Consider the following 21,497-nt stretch of genomic DNA (forward strand, 5'->3'; position numbering starts at 1 on the left):
GCCCTTTATTTGTTTCAAATATGAATAGAGTTACATTGGAAAAAACTTCAATAATTTTCTAACATATTTCATATGCTTTTAAGTATAACCAGTTGATGACCCTTAGTGATTACATGGTCCCTTGATCATGACCTACTGACCTGCTTTCCTCTTTTTTAAGATTGCCATGAAATTTTGACCACTTGTTCAGTTTTGAACACACATCTCAAAACTGACTTTCAGTGACCTTGATTTTGACCTACTGACCTACTTTCTTCTTTTTAAGGTACAGCGATGAGATCTTGTACACTTTTGTACAACATTTTTTGTGCATCTTTGTACATTTTCTCCCTGTACAATATACAAATATTGTAGTTATGTAGACTGTCGAGTAAAAAAAGGAAAGTTGAGAGAGACAAAGTTTTCCCTTTTTAATCCTTTTTATCTGAAAATCAGACTTGTATAGTGTTACAATGACTGCTGTCATTTTGTCTATTACACAGTGTTTTTTTCCTACTACCAAATCAATTTGCCCCAACTTGCTTCACGATTTTTGTGACTTAATTCTCTGTTTCTGATGTGAAAATCAATATAAGAAGTGCTTTTTTAACTGTAATCTTTGCTTAGTATATAGTACTTCATTCTTCAAGTAATTCCCGGTGTAATTTTTTTGGTAATTTCCGACAAATCTGACAGGCAGTCTTCATGAGCCAAAATTATATTTGCGTTTTATTGACATAATATTCTGACATTCTTCTTATTTATTGAGATGGTTATTACAGTTTTGGGAAACAATATTTGATGAAATTCTCTTAATAGCCTCTAACCTTGTGGCAACATGACTCTTTGACTAAGGAAGAATGCAGTGTGTTATAAGATATTTTCCTAATTTTCTTAACAGATGCTTTCTAAGCAGAGGCAGGTTTGTCATTCATTATAAATGCTAGAATATTGATGGTCTCTATGCTGAACCTATAAAACCTTTCGCTTTTCAGGAGAAGTAAATTAGATTTTCTGCAATATGATGTAGAGATTAAAAGCTGAAGTAGAGAATGCAGTTCCATTTAAAGTAATCTAACATGTGTATGAAAGATGCCAAGTCTGTAAATTTGTTTGTGCAGGTTCATTTTATTGCATTTATTTTACCATTCTTGGTTATTCAGCATGAAAAATAGTGTAACCAGGGTTTTGTTTTGCATTCCCCCATCCTTTCATATTCTGTTGTACAGTACACCCCTCAAATTTTTATTGATAACAATGAAAATAAATTGGTTAATTATACCCCCACCAAACATGTTTAGGGGAGACTATATAGGAGTCAGTTTTGTCGCGTCACGTCCTGTCGTGTCCCGAAATCTATTATCTCAGTTATGACTAAATGGATTTGATTCAAACTAAAACAGATGTTCCACCTTATCACCCGCATCATGTGACACAAGGTGCATAACTCTGACACCAATTTTTCGTGAATTATATCCCCTTTTACTTAGAATTTAAGGTTAATTTTGATGCATTTTCACTATATCTCAGTTATTACTAAATGGATTTGATTCAAACTTAACATAGATGTTCCACCTTATCACCCACATCATGTGACACAAGGTGCATAACTCTGACACCAATTTTTGATGAATTATGTCCCCTTTTACTTATAATTTAAGGTTATTTTGATGCATTTTTACTATACAGTCAAATTTGTGAACAAAGACCACTCTTCGGAACAAGCAAAAGTGGTCTTTGTTCACAGGTGGTCTTTATTTGGGGGGAAGGGTCACTTCTCAGTTAGCCATTATCATGCGGATTAAAAGTATTTTTACAGCTTCCTGCTTTCTTTATGTTCTATGTATTAATTTGGCCGGTGCAAACTTACAAATTTTCAATCAAACAGTAATTTTATGTTTGCTATAATGCGAAAGTCTGAAAATATTATCATGCCGGAACGGTCCAGCTTGGTCGCTATTGTGGGGCAAATATGACCCTTGGGAATGAATTAGGCTGGTCGCGGTTGCCAGGTGGCTGCTATTCACAGCCTTTTATGAGCATATTTCTACAGGTTGGGGGGGGGGGGGGGGGGACCAGAGACTGGTCGTTGTCAACAGGTGGTCGCTAGCATAAGTTTGACTGTATATCATTCTGATTGGCTTAGAGCCAAAGGGAAGTATGTAACCTTTTTTTAACTTTTGTACTGAGTAACTTCCACTTAAATTCCAAGAATTAGTCTATTTTTAGCCCACCATCATCAGATGGTGGGCTATTCAAATCACTCTGCGTCCGTGGTCCGTCGTCCTTCCGTCCGTCAGTCCGTCCGTCCTTCCGTCCGTTAACAATTTCTCGTTATCGCATCTCCTCAGAAACTACCACGGGGATTTTGACCAAACTTTGTCAGAATGATTTATTGGTACCCTAGTTGTGTCCCCCTGAAAATCAGACTGGTTCAACAATTTTTAGCTCACCTGAGCACGAAGTGCTCAAAGGTGAGCTTTAGTGATCACCCTGTGTCCGGCGTCCGTCGTCGTCCGTCGTCCGTCCGTCCGTCCGTCCGTCGTCAACAATTTGACTGTTAACACTCTAGAGGTCACATTTTTGGCCCAATCTTAATGAAACTTAGTCAGAATGTTACCCTCGATAAAATCTTGGATGAGTTCGATATTGGGTCATCTGGGGTCAAAAACTAGGTCACCAGGTCAAATCAAAGGAAAAGCTTGTTAACACTCTAGAGGTCACAATTTTGGCCCAATCTTAATGAAACATGGTCAGAATGTTACCCTCAATAAAATCTTGGACGAGTTTGATATTGGGTCATCTGGGATCAAAATCTAGGTCACCAGGTCAAATCAAAGGAAAAGCTTGTTAACACTCTAGAGGTCACAATTTTGACCCAATCTTAATGAAACTTGGTCAGAGTGTTATCCTTAATAAAGTCTTGGACAAGTTTGATATTGGGTCATCTGGGGTCAAAAACTAGGTCACCAGGTCAGATCAAAGGAAAAGCTTTTTAACACTGTAAAGGCCGCATTTATGACTATATCTTCATGAAACTTGGTCAGAATGTTAAACGTCATGATCCTAAGGTCAAGTTCGAATCTGGGTCATGTAGGATCAAAAACTAGGTCACCCGGTCAAATCAAAGGAAAAGCTAATTAACACTGTAGAGGCCACATTTATGACCGTATCTTAATGAAACTTGGTCAGAATGTCTATCTTGGTGATCTTTAGATCAAGTTTAAATCTGGGTCAGCTGGGATCAAAAACTAGGTCACTAGGTCAAATCAAAGGAAAAGCTTGTTAACACTCTAGAGGCCACATTTATGACTATATCTTCATGAAACTTAGTCAGAATGTTAAACTTGATGATCTTTAGGTCAAATTCGAATCTGGGTCATGTTGGGTCAAAAACTAGGTCACGGGGTCAAATCAAAGGAAAAGCTTGTTAACTCTCTAGAGGCAACATTAATGACTGTATCTTCATGAAACTTAGTCAGAATGTTAAACTTGATGATCTTTAGGTCAAGTTCGAATCTGGGTCATGTTGGATCAAAAACTAGGTCATGGGATCAAATCAAAGGAAAAGCTTGTTAACACTCTAGAGGCCACATTTATGATTGTATCTTCATGAAACTTAGTCAGAATGTTAAACTTGATGATCTTTAGGTCAGGTTCGAATCTGGGTCATGATGGGTCAAAAACTAGGTCACGAGGTCAAATCAAAGGAAAAGCTTGTTAACTCTCTAGAGGCCACATTTATGACTGTATCTTCATGAAACTTAGTCAGAATGTTAAACTTGATGATCTTTAGGTGAAGTTTGAATCTGGATCATGTTGGGTCAAAAACTAGGTCACGGGGTCAAATCAAAGGAAAAACTAGTTAACACTTATTTATGACCATATCTTAATGAAACTTCTTCAGAATGTTCATCTTGATGATCTTTAGGTCAATAGGTCAGGTGAGCGATACAGGGCCTTCATGGCCCTCTTGTTTAGTGAGTTATGGCCCTTTGTTTATTTCTATAATTTACATAGATTTATATAGGGAAAAACTTTGAAAATCTTCCTGTCCAAAACCACAGAGCCTAGGGCTTTGATATTTGGTTTGAAGCATCATCTAGTGGTCCTCTACCAAGATGATTCAAATTATTTCCCTGGGGTCTAATATGGCCCCGCCCCGGGGGTCACATGGTTTAAATAGACTTATATAGGGAAAAACTTTGAAAAACCTCTTGTTCAAAACCACAGGGCCTAGGGCTTTGATATTTTGTATGTGACATCATCTAGTGGTCTTCAACTAAGATTATTCAAATTATCCCCCTAGGGTCAAATATGGCCCCGCCCCAGGGTTCACATGGTTTACATAGACTTATATAGGGAAAAACTTTGAAAATCTTCTTGTCCAAACCACAAAGCCTAGGGCTTTGGCATTTGTAATGTAGCATCATCTAGTGGTTCTCTACCAAGTTTATTCAAATTATCCCTGTAGGGTCAAATACGGTGCCACCCTGGGGGTCACATGGTTCATATAGACTTATATAGGGAAAAACTTCGAAAATCTTCTTGTCAATAACCTACAACATTCAAATTTGGACCACATGTATGGTTGTGAGTGGCAAGATGAACCTTGACATGAGTTGACCTTGATTTTGACCTAGTGACCTACTTTCACATTTCTGTAGCTACCGCCTTCAAATTTGAACCACATGCATAGTTTTGTGCACTGAAAAAACTTTAACCTTGACATTGACCTAGTGACCTACTTTCACATTTTTGAAGGTACAAGCTTCAAATTTGGACCACATGCATAGTTCCGTGTTCTGAAATGAAATTTGACCTTGATTTTGACCTAGTTACCTACTTCCACATTTCTCAAGCTACAGCCTTCAAATTTGGACCACGTGCATAGTTTTGTGTACCGAAACAAACTTTGACCTAGTGACCTACTTTCACATTTTTGAAGGTACAGGCTTCAGATTTGGACCACATGCATAGTTCTGTGTTCCGAAATAAAATTTGACCTTGATTTTGACCTAGCGACCTACTTCCACACTTCTTAAGCTACAGGCTTCAAATTTGGACCACATGCATAGTTTCGTGTACTGAAATGAACTTTGACCTTAAGATTGACCTAGTGACCTACTTCTACATTTCTGTAGCTACTGGCTTCAAATTTAGACCACATGCATAGGATTGTGTACCGAAACAAATTTTGACCTTGACATTGACCTAGTGACCTACTTTTACATTTTTGAAGGAACAGGCTTCAAATTTGGACCACATGCATAGATTTGTGTTCTGAAATGAAGTTTGACCTTGATTTTGACCTAGTGACCTACTTGTACATTTCTCAAGCTACGGGCTTCAAATTTGGACCACTTGTATAGTTTTGTGTACCGAAATAATCTTTGACCTTAAGATTGAGCTAGTGACCTTCTTTCAGATTTCTCAAACTACAGCCTTCAAACTTGATGCACATGCATATTTTTGTGTACAAAGAACTTTGTCCTTGAAATTGATCTAGTGACCTACTTTCACATTTCTCAAGCTACAGCTTGTAAATTTGGACCACATGCATGGACTATATGCACAGTGTTGTGTACGGAAATGAAATTTGACCTTGAGCTAGTCAATAAGTCTTGAAATTTGGAACACTCAAAAATGGCACATTGGTGGGCGCCAAGATCACTCTGTGATCTCTTGTTAGATATTCTATCTTTACATTTTCAGTATTTTAGGTATTTTTAAAACTTTTTTGTTATTAGTCCTATATAAAAAGTAAATACATTTTTCTGTGGTAACATGTGTTGGTAAGACATTTTTTTTGTATTCATTTTTAATGTATCTCTAATATTAGAGATTTCTATATTTACCTCATCCCTCATCCTGGGCACATATACTAGTATTACTTATATGTGCCGCAGAAGCCCAGGCTGAAGTACTCCAAAGAAGAGTAAAAAAAATTTTTTTAAGTATTTAGTTTTTTAACGTTTTATTAGCTCACCTGTCACATAGTGACAAGGTGAGCTTTTGTGATCATGCAGCGTCCGTCCGTCCGTAAACTTTTGCTTGTGACCACTCTAGAGGTCACATTTTTTGTGGGATCTTTATGAAAGTTGGTCAGACTGTTCATCTTGATGATATCTAGGTCAAGTTTGAAACTGGGTCACGTGCCGTCAAAAACTAGGTCAGTAGGTCTAAAAATAGAAAAACCTTGTGACCTCTCTAGAGGCCATATGTTTCTCAAGATCTTCATGAAAATTGGTCAGAATGTTCACCTTGATGATATCTAGGTCAAGTTCGAAACTGGGTCACGTGCCTTCAAAAACTAGGTCAGTAGGTCTAAAAATAGAAAAACCTTGTGACATCTCTAGAGGCCATATATTTCACAAGATCTTCATGAAAATTGGTCAGAACGTTCTCCTTGATGATATCTAGGTCAAGTTCGAAACTGGGTCACGTGCCATCAAAAACTAGGTCAGTAGGTCAAATAATAGAAAAACCTTGTGACCTCTCTAAAGGCCATATTTTTCATGGGATCTGTATGAAAGTTGGTCTGAATGTTTATCTTGATGATATCTAGGTCAAGTTTGAAACTGGGTCACATGCGGTCAAAAATTAGGTCAGTAGGTCTAAAAATAGAAAAACCTTTTGACCTCTCTAGAGGCCATATATTTCATGAGATCTTCATGAAAATTGGTCAGAATGTTCACCTTGATGATATCTAGGTCAGCTTTGAAAGTGGGTCATGTACCTTCAAAAACTAGGTCAGTAGGTCAAATAATAGAAAAACCTTGTGACCTCTCTAAAGGCCATATTTTTCATGGGATCTGTATGAAAGTTGGTCTGAATGTTTATCTTGATGATATCTAGGTCAAGTTTGAAACTGGGTCACATGCAGTCAAAAATTAGGTCAGTAGGTCTAAAAATAGAAAAACCTTTTGACCTCTCTAGAGGCCATATATTTCATGAGATCTTCATGAAAATTGGTCAGAATGTTCACCTTGATGATATCTAGGTCAGCTTTGAAAGTGGGTCATGTGCCGTCAAAATCTAGGTCAGTAGGTCAAATAATAGAAAAACCTTGTGACCTCTCTAGAGGCCATATTTTTCATGGGATCTGTATGAAAGTTGGTCTGAATATTCATCTTGATGATATCTAGATGAAGCTCGAAAGTGGGTCACGTGTCTTCAAAAACTAGGTCAGTAGGTCAAATAATAGAAAAACCTTGTGACCTCTCTAAAGGCCATATTTGTCATGGGATCTGTATGAAAGTTGGTCTGAATGTTCATCTTGATGATATCTAGGTCAAGTTCGAAACAGGGTCATGTGCGATCAAAAACTACGTCAGTAGGTCTAAAAATAGAAAAACATTGTGACCTCTCTAGAGGCCATACTTGTGAATGGATCTCCATAAAAATTGGTCAGAATGTTCATCTTGATGATATCTAGGTCAAATTCGAAAGTGGGTAACGTGCCATCAAATACTAGGTCAGTAGGTCAAATAATGAAAAAACGTTGTGACCTCTCTAGAGGCCATATTTTTCAATGGATCTTCATGAAAATTGATCTGAATGTTCACCTTGATGATATCTAGGTCAGTTTCGAAACTGGGTCACGTGCGGTCAAAAACTAGGCCAGTAAGTATAAAAATAGAAAAACCTTGTGACCTCTCTAGAGGCCATATTTTTCATGAGATCTTCATGAAAATTAGTGAGAATGTTCACCTTGATGATATCTAGTTAAAAGTTCAAAACAGGGTCACGTACCTTCTAAAACTAGGTCAATAGGTCAAATAATAGAAAAACCTTGTGACCTCTAGAGACCATATTTTTCAATGGATCTTCATGAAAATTGGTCAGAATTTTTTTCTTGATAATATCTAGGTCAAGTTCAAAACTGGGTCACATGAGCTCAAATACTAGGTCACTATGTCAGATAATAGAAAAAACGACGTCATACTCAAAACTGGGTCATGTGGGAAGAGGTGAGCGATTCAGGACCATCATGGTCCTCTTGTATTATTCTAAGTATTTTTAAAATTTCTTATGGTTGCCATTCTTCTGTGACAAGACAGTATTGTGGGGGTAGTAAGTGGTGGTACCTTTGTCCTATGGACCAGACATCTAGTTTAAAGGTGCAATTTCATATTCTAGTGGCTGTTCTCTGTCAAGGCATATCCCTGGTATAACTGCTTTTAGAAGACATTATGAATATTTTCTAATCAAGTTGAGTGGTTCTCCTTATCTCAGCACTTGTGTTGCTTGTGTTATTTGTAGTGTTAAGATCTTGCTGGAGGGGGGAACAGTGTTAATTTGGTGATTTTGAGGAGTCCCAATAAATCAAAAGATAAAAAACTAGTAGTTAATATTGGATCAGTCAAGAATATTGGCAAAACCAGACAATTCCAAGAGAAATCACCAACCAGATTCAGTTCCTATAGAAGTTTGAATAAATTAACAGACTTTGAGAGAACCTAATTTCTTTCAATAGTTCCACATTAATGTTAGTGGGCAAGTTGTGCGTGCAGTGGATTTTCATTTAATTTTGTTTGAGGAACTTCTTTCTGTTGCGTATGTTGCGAAATGCAAAGGGTGATGTAGTAGTAGTTTTGGAGATACTTTTTATTAAAGAATTACGGTTTCCGTATCAAAATTTGAATGGCATGAGTATCTTTGAAATGCCATGTTGTTTTGTGACCAAGAAATAAACTGTAAAAGGGGTATAAAAGGACTCCTGCAGAAGTATGTTTAGTCACAACTAACATGGAATCATCAGATTTGTTTTACAGTAAAAGAGCATTGCCCTTAATACTGAAATAGTGAAAAAAAGAACGGGCAAAACCACACACATATATATAAAATACTTGGCATCCTTTGGAATGTCAGATATTTATTGGTAATAAAGTATCTCACAGTTCAATATGTAGCTCTTTAATCGAATTTGCTGTTACAGAAAAAGGCAATATTGCCTGCTTGCTTTGATGGCTGTATATAGGGTACTGGGTCTAATATCAAATAGCTGTCAAAGACAAAAGTCTGCTGTCGGTCACTGCCAGAGATACAGTCACTGCCAGAGATACAGTCACCACCAGAGATACAGTCACTGCCAGAGATACAGTCACTGCCAGAGATACAGTTTCCACCAGAGATACAGTCACTGCCAGAGATACAGTCACCACAAGAGATGCAGTCACTGCCAGAGATACAGTCACCGCCAGAGATGCAATCACCACCAGAGATACAGTCACCACTAGAGATACTGTCACTGCCAGAGATACAGTCACCGCCAGAGATACAGTCACCGCCAGAGATACAGTCACTGCCAGAGATACAGTCACTGCCAGAGATACAGTCACCGCCAGAGATACAGTCACTGCCAGAGAAACAGTCAACGCCAGAGATACAGTCACTACCAGAGATACAGTCACTGCCAGAGATACAATCACCACCAGAGATACAGTCACAGCCAGAGATACAGTCATGCCAGAATTACAGTCACCACTGCCAGAATTACAGTCACTGCCAGAGATACAGTCACTGCCAGAGATACAGATACAGTCACTGCTAGAGATACAGTCACTTCCAGAGATACAGTCACTGCCAGAGATACAGTCACTGCCAGAGATACAGTTACCACCAGAGATACAGTCACCACTGCCAGACTTACAGTCACTGCCAGAGATACAGTCACTGCCAGAATTACAGTCACTGCCAGAGATACAGTTACCACCAGAGATACAGTCACCACTGCCAGACTGACAGTCACTGCCAGAGATACAGTCACTGCCAGAGATACAGTCACTGCCAGACTTACAGTCACTGCCAGAGATACAGTCACTGCCAGACTTACAGTCACTGCCAGAGATACAGTCACTGCCAGAATTACAGTCACTGCCAGAATTACAGTCACTGCCAGAGATACAGTCACTGCCAGAATTACAGTCACTGCCAGAGATACAGTCACTGCCAGAGATACTACCAGAGGATACTTTAGAAGCATAAGAGGCATATACCAGTAGTTGGTCATTCTGTTTGAAGCACTTTTTAGCTCACCTGTCACAAAGTGACAAGGTGAGCTTTTGTGATCGCGCAGTGTCCGTCGTCCGTCCGTCCGTCCGTCCGTGCGTCCGTCCGTCCGTAAACTTTTGGTTGTGACCACTCTAGAGGTCACATTTTTCGTGGGATCTTTATGAAAGTTGGTCAGAATGTTCATCTTGATGATATCTAGGTCAAGTTCGAAACTGGGTCACATGCCGTCAAAAACTAGGTCAGTAGGTCTAAAAATAGAAAAACCTTGTGACCTCTCTAGAGGCCATATATTTCACAAGATCTTCATGAAAATTGGTCAGAATGTTCACCTTGATGATATCTAGGTCAAGTTCGAAACTGGGTCACGTGCCGTCAAAAACTAGGTCAGTAGGTCTAAAAATAGAAAAACCTTGTGACCTCTCTAGAGGCCATATTTTTCATGAGATCTTCATGAATATTGGTCAGAGTATTATCTTGATGATATCTAGGTCAAGTTCGAAACTGGGTCACGTAGGGTCAAAAACTAGGTCATTAGGTCTAAAAATAGAAAAACCTTGTGACCTCTCTAGAGGCCATATTTCTCAATGCATCTTCATGAAAATTGGTCAGAACGTTCATCTTGATGATATCTAGGTCAAGTGCGAAACTGGGTCACGTGGGTTAAAAACTAGGTCAGTAGATCTAAAAATAGAAAAACCTTGTGACCTCTCTAGAGGCCATATTTTTCATGAGATCTTCATGAATATTGGTCAGAATGTTCACCTTGATGATATCTAGGTCAAGTTCGAAACTGGGTCATGTGGGGTCAAAAACTAGGTCAGTAGATCTAAAATAGAAAAACCTTGTGACCTCTCTAGTGGCCATATTTCTCAATGGATCTTCATGAAAATTGGTCAGAATGTTTACCTTGATGATATCTAGGTCAAGTTCGAAACTGGGTCATGTGCGGTCAAAAACTAGGTCAGTAGGTCTAAAAATAGGAAAACCTTGTGACCTCTCTAGAGGCGATATTTTGCAATGGATCTTCATGAAAATTGGTCAGAATGTTTACCTTGAAGATATCTAGGTCAAGTTCGAAACTGGGTCACGTGGGGTTAAAAACTAGGTCAGTAGATCTAAAAATAGAAAAACCTTGTGACCTCTCTAGAGGCCATATTTTTCATGAGATCTTCATGAATATTGGTCAGAATGTTCATCTTGATGATATCTAAGTCAGATTCGAAACTGGGTCACGTGGGGTCAAAAACTAGGTCAGTAGGTCTAAAAATAGAAAAAACCTTGTGACCTCTCTAGAGGCCATATTTCTCAATGGATCTTCATGAAAATTGGTGAGAATGTTCAGCTTGATGATATCTAGGTCAGGTTCATAACCGGGTCATGTGCGGTCAAAAACTAGGTCAGTAAGTCGAAAAATAGAAAAACCTTGTGACCTCTCTAGAGGCCATATTTTTCACGAGATCTTCATGAAAATTGGTGAGAATGTTCACCTTGATGATATCTAGGTCAAGTTTAAAAGTGGGTCACGTGCCTTCAAAAACTAGGTCATTAGGTCAAATAATAGAAAAACCTTGTGACCTCTCTAGAGGCCATATTTTTCAATGGATCTTCATGAAAATTGGTCAGAATTTTTTATCTTGATGATATCTAGGTCACATGTGCTCAAAAACTAGGTCACTATGTCAAATAATAGAAATAACGATGTCATACTCAGTTGAACACTGGGTCATGTGGAGATAGGTGAGCGATTCAGGACCATCATGGTCCTCTTGTTGTCTTTAATTTTTTAGTTCAAGTAGTATATGGAGATCTATCCATCTGTACCTTGGTTTAAATTTTGATACACTTTATTTGAAATAGATATTCCTTATCATTACCCATATCATATTACAGTTTTGATGCACTTCCATTCTATCTCTATGCATTACTGAATGGATTTGATTCAAACAAAAAATAAATGTTCCACATTATTAACCACATTATATGACACATGGTGCATATTACTTTTGTAGGTAGATATTTTCCTTTAATTTATGTCTATTTCATACTTAGTTAATTCAATCTACAGTACAACCTCTTCAGAGCGGCCCTCTCTTAAGCAAAAACCTCTCTATAACAACATCATCAAAATGTCCCTAAGCTGAAATATACTATCAAATTTACCTCCCCAGAACAACAACATCTGCATATCTGTCAATATTTGTATCTCCCAAAGGGTGTTGCTCTACAGAGGTTGCCTGTATCTCTGTTATTGCTATAGCAATTGACTCAGACTCAAACTGTTGTCCAGCATTATCATCCACATTAGTGTGCTCTATTTCACTATCCAGCATGGAAATAGACTATTCGAGGGTTCAACGCAATAAGGGCATATCTACATATAATTATTATATGTAGATATGCCCTTATTGCGTTGAACCCACGTATTGTGCTATCTCCTGTGACAACACTTTCTTTATGCCCCTGGCATCTACTGATGAGGGAGGCATGACTTGATATAAAAGCAGATGTAACCTGTGACCATTCCTCATCTTCAGACATCACCTGACCTCAGTTTAACCTTAACCTTGAACTTGACCTCATTTTGGACTGAGTTTGCTTTGTATTGATAAGGCTGCCACTGGGGGACATCAAGCGTTTATTGAATGCAGCAGCTGCTCCTTGTTTTTTAACTTTTAGATGATTCTAGTGATTCCACTGAAACTTTACAGAATAATAACTATTAAGGATGATGAAAAGATGTTCCAAGAATCAAATCTGTATCTCTTAGGTTTAAGGCAATCACCCTAATCCACAGGCAACAGCATACAACATCAGGGTCATGATATCTCTGATAAATAGCTATGGGCATCCTTGTTGAAATCCAAGAATCAAGACAAAACTGTAATCTTGTCATGATCATGTACAATACTGCTTGACATGAACTGTAAAATCATTCATAATTGTGGGGACTAATTTTCTGCGGATTATGTAGTTGCCTCAATCCACAAAAACAATTCCCAACAAAAAATTTGCTTTCATATTATCTTCAGAAATAACAAGTGACCAAGTATTGCAGTGGCAATACAGAAGTCCCCTACCGGTGGAAAACTTTCAGTAATGAACTTGACCGTCTTCTATTACATACCAAGTTTTTTAACCTAGCTTGAATATATTTTGAGTAATTGCAGGATCCAGATTTGCAGACAGACAGACAGATGGACAGAGGGCATTCCTATTGGTGGTAGGGGACTAAATGTCAACAAATTTATGTTGATATGGCTAAAATCACAAAATTTCGTGCCCACAAAAATTTTAGATTTTAGAGTACTTGTAATGTTCTTTATTATGTAAAGAAAAGAATATATTGATCATGATTTTATGTTTCTGCTTGAAGTTTTATAAAAGATTGGTAAATCTTTGTAGTATATCAAGATTCTGCCTCGTTTCAAGTGAGAATTATGAACAATCTGAAGGACAGGCAGCTTACTGTTCTCTTGTTATAAACTGGAATGAGTCATATTAACCTATTTTTATTAGCCCACCATCATGATGATGGTGGGCTATTAAAATCACTCTGCGTCCGTGGTCCGTCCGTCCGTCCGTCCGTCCGTTAACAATTTCTCGTTATCGCATCTCCTCAGAAACTACTGGGGGGATTTTGACCAAACTTTGTCAGAATGATGTATTGGTACCCTAGTTGTGTCCCCCTGAAAATCAGACTGGTTCAACAATTTATGAGTGAGTTATGGCCCTTTGTTTATTTCTATAATTTATATAGATTTATATAGGGAAAAACTTTGAAAACCTTCTTGTCCAAAACCACAGAGCCTAGGGCTTTGATATTTGGTATGAAGCATCATCTAGTGGTCCTCTACCAAGATGATTCAAATTATTTCTCTGGGGTCAAATATGGCCCCGCCCTGGCGGTCACATGGTTTATATAGACTTATATAGGGAAAAACTTTGAATAACCTCTTGTCCAAAACCACAGGGCCTAGGGCTTTGATATTTTGTATGTGACATCATCTAGTGGTCTTCAACTAAGATTGTTCAAATTATACCCCTAGGGTCAAATATGGCCCCGCCCTGGGGGTCATATGGTTTACATAGACTTATATAGGGAAAAACTTTGAAAATCTTCTTGTCCAAACCACAAAGCCTAGGGCTTTGATACTTGTAATGTAGCATCATCTAGTGGTTCTCTACCAAGTTTGTTCGAATTATCCTCCTAGGGTTAAATATGGCCCCGCCCCGGGGGTCACATGGTTCATATAGACTTATATAGGGAAAAGCTTTTAAAATGTTCTTGTCAGTAACTACAACATTCAAACTTGGACCACATGTATATTTTTGAGTGGCAAGATGAACCTTGACATGAGTTGACCTTGATTTTGACCTAGTGACCTACTTTCACATTTCTGTAGCTACAGCCTTCAAATTTGGACCACGTGCATAATTTTGTGCACTGGAAAAAACTTTGACCTTTATTTTGACCTAGTGACCTACTTTCACATTTTTGAAGGTACAGGCATCAAATTTGGACCATGTGCATAGTTTCCTGTTTCAGAATGAAATTTGACATTGATTTTGACCTAGTGACCTACTTTCACATTTCTCAAGCTAAAGCCTTCAAATTTGGACTACATGCATAGTTTTGTGTACCGAAAAAAAAACTTTGACCTTGACATTGACCTAGTGACCTACTTTCACATTTTGAAGGTACAGGCTTCAAATTTGGACCACATGCATAGTTTTGTATTCTGAAATAAAATTTGACCTTGATTTTGACCTAGTGACCTACTTTTACATTTCTCAAGCTACAGCCTTCAAATTTGGACCACTTGCATAGTTTTGTGTACTGAAATGACCTTTGACCTTTACATTGAACTAGTGACCTACTTTCACATTTTTAAGGTACAGGCTTCAAATTTGGACCACATGCATAGTTTTGTATTCCGAAATAAAATTTGACCTTGATTTTGACCTAGTGACCTACTTTTACATTTCTCAAGCTACAGCCTTCAGATTTGGACCACATGCATAGTTTTGTGTACCGAAACAAAGTTTGACCTTTACATTGACCTAGTGACCTACTTTCACATTTTTGAAGGTACAGGCTTCAAATTTGGACCACATGCATAGTTTTGTATTCCGAAATAAAATTTGATCTTGATTTTGACCTAGTGACCTACTTTTACATTTCTCAAGCTACAGCCTTCAGATTTGGACCACATGCATAGTTTTGTGTACCGAAACAAACTTTGACCTTTACATTGACCTAGTGACCTACTTTCACATTTTTGAAGGTACAGGCTTCAAATTTGGACCACATGCATAGTTTTGTATTCCGAAGTAAAATTTGACCTTGATTTTGACCTAGTGACCTACTTTTACATTTCTCAAGCTACAGCCTTCAAATTTGGACCACTTGCATAGATTTTTGTTGTGTACGGAAATGAAATTTGACCTTGAGCTAGTCAGTAAGTCTTGAAATTTGGAACACTCAAAAATGGCACATTGGTGGGCGCCAAGATCACTCTGTGATCTCTTGTTAGTTTCATGATACCTCCTGGAAGACAATACAGTAAAACACCGCTCGCTCGAGGTCGCAAGGGGATGAGCAAAATGCTCGAGTTATCCATGGTTTCGAGCGACCCAAACATTGACCAACATACGAAGAAAATTGAAGTTACTTTTACCGATTTTCATCGGGACTGTTTGCAGAGTAAACGGTGATGCGTAATAATAACATACTTGTGACATTTTAAAAGAAAAAACGTATTACAAACGTTATCTATGATAGACGTTTCAACAGGTAATTTGTAAATGGCACATGTGAAGAAACAACTAAAACTTTTTTATTTATATTCATCAACAAGTGCATATCATAATTATCGTCTAAATTTAATTCAGTTCAATTCAGTCCAATTGAATTGACCCTAAATTTAATGAAAAGGCTATATTACTGCCTTCATTTGCATGCAAACAACTGCTGATTAAAATACTAAGATCTCATAACTATCATCTCGATTCCGCAGAAAATATGTTTTAAGTAATCAGTAATTGATTGATCTTGGATAAATAAAACTTTTTTTTAACCGTTTATCAATAATTAATCTCATTATAAGATCAAATATACCGACAAACAAACATTTAAGATAGTCTGGGAATAGACTATGCAATTCTCATGGTGTGTGAAAATTTTTGATTAACCGATACATTCTGACCGGCAAAGGTGTGAAATATTTTGACACTTCTGCTCGAGTTTGCCAGAAGAAACAAAGAATAAATTGATACACAGGGACCAGGTGTCATGCTCGAGCGATCGAGTTATCGATGCTCGACCCAGCCATGGTAATTTTGCATAGAAAATAGAAGGAAATCGGCCGGGACTACATGAATTGCTCGAGCGAGCCCGGGTGCTCGAGTCATCGATTCTCGAGCGAGGGGTGATTCACTGTACATGACATATAAGCATTCTAAAAAGAATAAATTTGAAATTTGATTTTTTTTGGGTGATGTCATTAGATGGGCACATGCCGTCAGATATGCATCCAGATATCAATATTATTAAAACAGATCACATTAAAAGTCATAAATCAGTATTTTTAGGATTATGATAAAATTACATTGGTATAAACCACACTGATTACATGCAAAATTTGTTTAGATAGATGCAGAGAAAGGATACTGAACCTTGCTGCCAGTAACATGCAATCTATACACCATTGTAATTGTCTCTAAAACACAATACTGCCATTATAGACTGCTTTTTATAAGGCAGGTTTTCGGAAGAATCATGAATATTTCATGGGTCTTACCAGATCATAGTTAGCATTGATGGAATTATCTAGTTTACGGGGAACAAAATTGATAGGCAATGATGATGTTTATTGGGGTGATGATGTTGATGATGCTGAGGGTGGTGGTGATAACCACATTGATATTATTGATGATAATGTTTATGATGGTGATGATGACATTGATTGCTTGAATTGCAATTGAGTTAAGACAAATTGAGAATATATAGTTGACAGATAGATAATATTTTGTACATGTTAAGCAAAGACTATAGAAGTAAAACCCTTAGAGATGTATGTTAATATCTACCTATGATGATATTACTTTTATAACAAAATTCATTAAAGTTTTTTTAATGAAAGCATTTAATGAAGTTACGATTTACAAAGTGAAGGAAAATACATTCAATGTATTTCATTACATTTTGATCTCTTAGATCTTTTTTGAAATACTGCTTTACTTTATCATGCAACTATATTTACTATTATAAGCAATTGGTCCCTTTTCTGGACATTCAGCAGTGTTTAATAAATATTTGTTTAACTATTTACCTATTTTGTTTGCAGTTAGTTTGTCATGTTTTTTGGTTTGACTTATAAGTCACACTGATACAATTTAGGTCAAAAGGCAACATGATTTTTAATGTCAAGCCCTCTTTCAGGCTTCATTCTGGGCACAGGCAGATTCTTGGTTAGTCAGCTTTTTCCTCAGCTAGGTGTATGATTATAAGATTCTTTCACTGGTGGTTGGTGCAAAAGGGAATATCCGACTTGAGGGTAACTGTTTTGGGGGAAACGAGGCTCTGCCAAGTTATCGCATAAACAGTTACCCGAGAGCCGGATATTTCCATCCGCACTTACCGCCAGTGATTGAATCTTTTTCTTGCATACCATATTCAACAAATAATAGTGAAAATAAATTCAAACAAATGTCTTCCTTTATATAGCACTTTTTTCTTACAATAGTGCATTAACAAAGCGCAGGAACTTAACATACATAAACAGGAAGTATGTCAAGACATTACAAAAAGAGACGCAGTGTAATAGACCCGGGTTTGGTTTTATCGTTTTATCATATAAATTTACAATATAACATTATGTTTTTTCCATAAAATAACGTTTTTTGAATTGGGAAATATATTGTAAGGAACAAAGAGGAACTATCAAGGTATTTGATTTTTATCCGGTTTTATGTAAAATAATTATAATTACTACACGCATCTGCTGCTAAGATATAGTTCATTATATGTCATTTTAGAGCATGAGAGTCATCTTACACACCAAGGGTGTAAGATGGAGTTTTCCAGCACTGCCAGGTGAAATCGCCAGAAATCCCAGTCAGGTATGCAAGAAATGTTTGTGTTTGAATAAATATGGTATGTAGGGTTTGCAGAATGTTATGATTTTGTGCATATTAATCACTTGTTTTGCATTTGTTTTGCATTTCTTTAGAATTTGTCTGGAAATCTTACTTTTTTTCTTTTTTTATATATGCTGGGTTTATAGGAACATTGATGCAACTTAGGTAATATGGTGATTTTTCCAGCTTTTGATGGTGGAGGAAGTCCCCAGGTGCTCCTCCAGGCATAACCTTGTAACGGGATGGCACCTAGGTAGAACCCCTGACCTTCCATAATCCAGCTGGATGGCTTTTTCACATGAAAAACAAGGTTTTGAGCCGGCATTGGTCTGGGGGCAAGTGATTTGAAATCAGCAGCCTAATAACCACAAACATGGAGCCACCTTCCAAATTCTATAGCAACCATAAACGGTTATACTCTGGTAATGGCAAGAAGAAAAGTATTGCAATCAAGAAATTTTTTAGAACATGGTTTTATTTTATTCATTTCAGTATGAACTACTGTTTTGTATACAAGATGAATTTGACGCCTCCAGAATGATTGTGCAGAGCCTCATGGACAAATACCCAGCTGTAGATGCCAAAATGTTCCTTGGTAACACATAGTTTCTACATTTATTATAATTGAGCCGCGCCATGAGAAAACCAATATAGTGCGTTTGTGACCAGCATGGATCCAGACCAACCTGCGCATCCGTGCAGTCTGGTCAGGATCCATGCTGGTCGCAAAGCCACTATGTTGGTTTTCACATGGCGCGGCTCATATATTTATATAAATATGTTTTTGATAGTTGTGATGAATAGTTACAACCTATTCGAAGTACACTTTAGTTGTCTTCCTGGAAAAAATAGCATGTTTAATACTTGTTAGACTTAATAGTGCTCAAAACCCCAACCTCCAGTTTTTAGCTTAACCACTAGACCACTGAAGCCTTCCTTTTGTAGTAACTGATTTAAGCTTGATAATAAAGGAATCCTGAAGTATAATAAGCCTCTAAATGATAAAAGGAACACCAGCACTACACACCCATTATTACTGTGAAGTTATTAAACCTTTTACCCTGCTAAATTTCTAAAATGGACTGGTCCATCATTCAATTTGGGCAGTACCACTTATTATTCAAAGGCGTGTTCACTGAAAATTTTCTGACTGAATAGCGAACAGTGCAGACCATGATCCGATTGCATTGACGTGCAGGCTGATCTTGGTCGCACAGGCTACAAAGGCAGAATCGCTTGCTGATAAGTAGTCAAAACTCCAACTGTTCGATATTAAAGAAAAGTTTGAGACACCACAACAATACAACAACAAACACTAAAAACATCTATTTTACATTTGATAACATCACATTGATGTGCAGAACATACAAAAGAATGGTAAATATTCTAACAAGACTGATGTATCAAATCATGTTGTAGACAGTCAGTAGAATAGACTGATAAAAAAGTAATACGGTCAAACCTGGATATACCAGTTTGCTTTGGATAGGGGGGAAATTGTCCTTACATACAGGTTATCTTTATTAGCAGGTTAAAATATACTGTAAAATGATTTTATCACAACTGAAACAAATTCTGTTTACAGGTGATTTTTAGCCCAGGTTTAAGTGTCTCAAAACTTAATTCCCATAGTGTTTAAATTGCTTTTTCCATTTCAGTAAACACTAATCATTTTCATAGAAATGGTGCTCCACCTCCACCATCTACCCTATCAGCATAATAGTTTGTACAGCCTTGAATTGAAAATATAATTACCGTAATAATTCTATTTATAGCCCATGCTCTAATAAACGCCCAGTCCCGACAACGGCCTTTTTTAAGAAAAAAATCAAAAATACGATGTTATCTAATAAGCGCCCATCCTATGAATCTTAGAAAATAATCCTACCTTTTATCAGTTGAACAGCGAGTTTTCTTATTTCCCTTCTGATGTAAGATCGTACATCACTTTTCTTGTCTTTAATTCCATATATTTTATATGAACACAGTATTTCAATGCCCACTCCTTGCACGAACAATAGCACTATCACTGTGTTCGTTTTTAGGTTCTAATATGCATGTCAGTATAGTTCCGAAAGGATGATTATTTTTATGAAAATGATAACCTTTTATGGCTGCTTTAACTGAAACTAACACACATGCCGCCATATCATATATACATGTATTGACCCAGGTAAACATGTGCTAATGCAAAGGCGCGCGCTTTTTGTAATTACGTCACGTCACTAGTCTGGCATTTCGAGACAGGGGTCCCGCAAGGGAAATTAAATCAATATTGGATTCAAGGCGCTTTGATCTAAAATAATAGGGTGTTGTTTAAATCACGAACAAAAATACTTACCGGTAATACTATATTCATGACAGAATAAATTAAATTTAATCATGTATTTTGTGAGTTTAGCTTGGCCGGTTATAGTACCGATCTAGTACGGCCGTTATCGATTTTTGTACGACTATCACATCATTACTTTCTTATAGTCACCGGTAGTCACCGGTATATTCGAAAATAAATATTACATCAAGATTTTGAATGTTTGCTGGTGATTTGTCTCTATTATTCGCCCATCCCTAACTTTTGAGCCGACCGTGTTTCTAATAAACGCCCGGGCTATAAATAGAATTATTACGGTATGTTGTTATAATATAACTTACAGATACATACCATTAGGCAGTTCATTAAAAAGAGTAATAAATATAAAATGACAGAATTACTTCAAAAAGTCGTAAATATTCACTCTCCTGGGAAATATAATGTCTCTTTTATGGTAATTTATTGAAACTTGCTCTGCATGTATATAGGTCTATTAAGCCATCTGAGCAAAATTTTCAAATGTGTGTTAGCTATAATCAATACTTTCTTAAACAAGTCCTTGGAAACAATTTTGAATTGAAGCAGATTGGCCATGTATTTTCAACAGCATTTGAATGTTGATAATCTGAGAACAAGATTTTAAATAGCACCATGCACATTATTATGCTTGCAGTTTGATATGAGTCTATAGCAAATAAGTATGATGATGATTTAATCTGGCTTGATTCTTACAAAAGCATGAAGCTTATTTATTGGCTAGGCTCACTTTGGGTACTTAGGGCACATGAGTGCACCTTTTTCTGAGAGACAGAGTAGAAAAATATTGAAAATTGTCAGAACGTTGCTTTAAGGTAGGGCAGAATATATAGCACTGGGCATAAATGTGAAATTTTAAAATATTCAGGGGAAGACTTCAGCTAACTGATTTGGTTCAATATACCTTAATATCAGATTTATCCAGACTACATCCATCCATGTTATTGTGTCAGAGTACATTCATATTTTTTTGCTCAACAATTCGAAGAATAGTCTGAGCTATTTTATTCACTCT

The 21,497-nt window shown here is 37.1% G+C and overlaps 1 protein-coding gene and 1 long non-coding RNA gene across 2 annotated transcripts in view; one reads left to right on the plus strand and one right to left on the minus strand.

Moving 5' to 3' along the window:
* The window catches only part of LOC123523688 (uncharacterized), a 111,896-nt gene extending 91,745 nt beyond the window's left edge, over positions 1-20,151 (minus strand). The window contains exon 1 of the long non-coding RNA XR_008370085.1: positions 20,024-20,151. This is a non-coding gene — a long non-coding RNA (uncharacterized LOC123523688). The remainder of the gene's footprint in view (positions 1-20,023) is intronic.
* The window catches only part of LOC123525546 (ceramide glucosyltransferase-like), a 67,820-nt gene that overhangs the window by 13,034 nt on the left and 33,289 nt on the right, over positions 1-21,497 (plus strand). Inside the window, exon 3 of the mRNA XM_045304676.2 lies at positions 18,628-18,730. Coding sequence (XP_045160611.1) covers positions 18,628-18,730 — 103 coding nt within the window. The remainder of the gene's footprint in view (positions 1-18,627; positions 18,731-21,497) is intronic.

This window comes from Mercenaria mercenaria, chromosome 3 (assembly GCF_021730395.1).
Source record: "Mercenaria mercenaria strain notata chromosome 3, MADL_Memer_1, whole genome shotgun sequence".
NCBI classification, from domain to species: domain Eukaryota; kingdom Metazoa; phylum Mollusca; class Bivalvia; order Venerida; family Veneridae; genus Mercenaria; species Mercenaria mercenaria.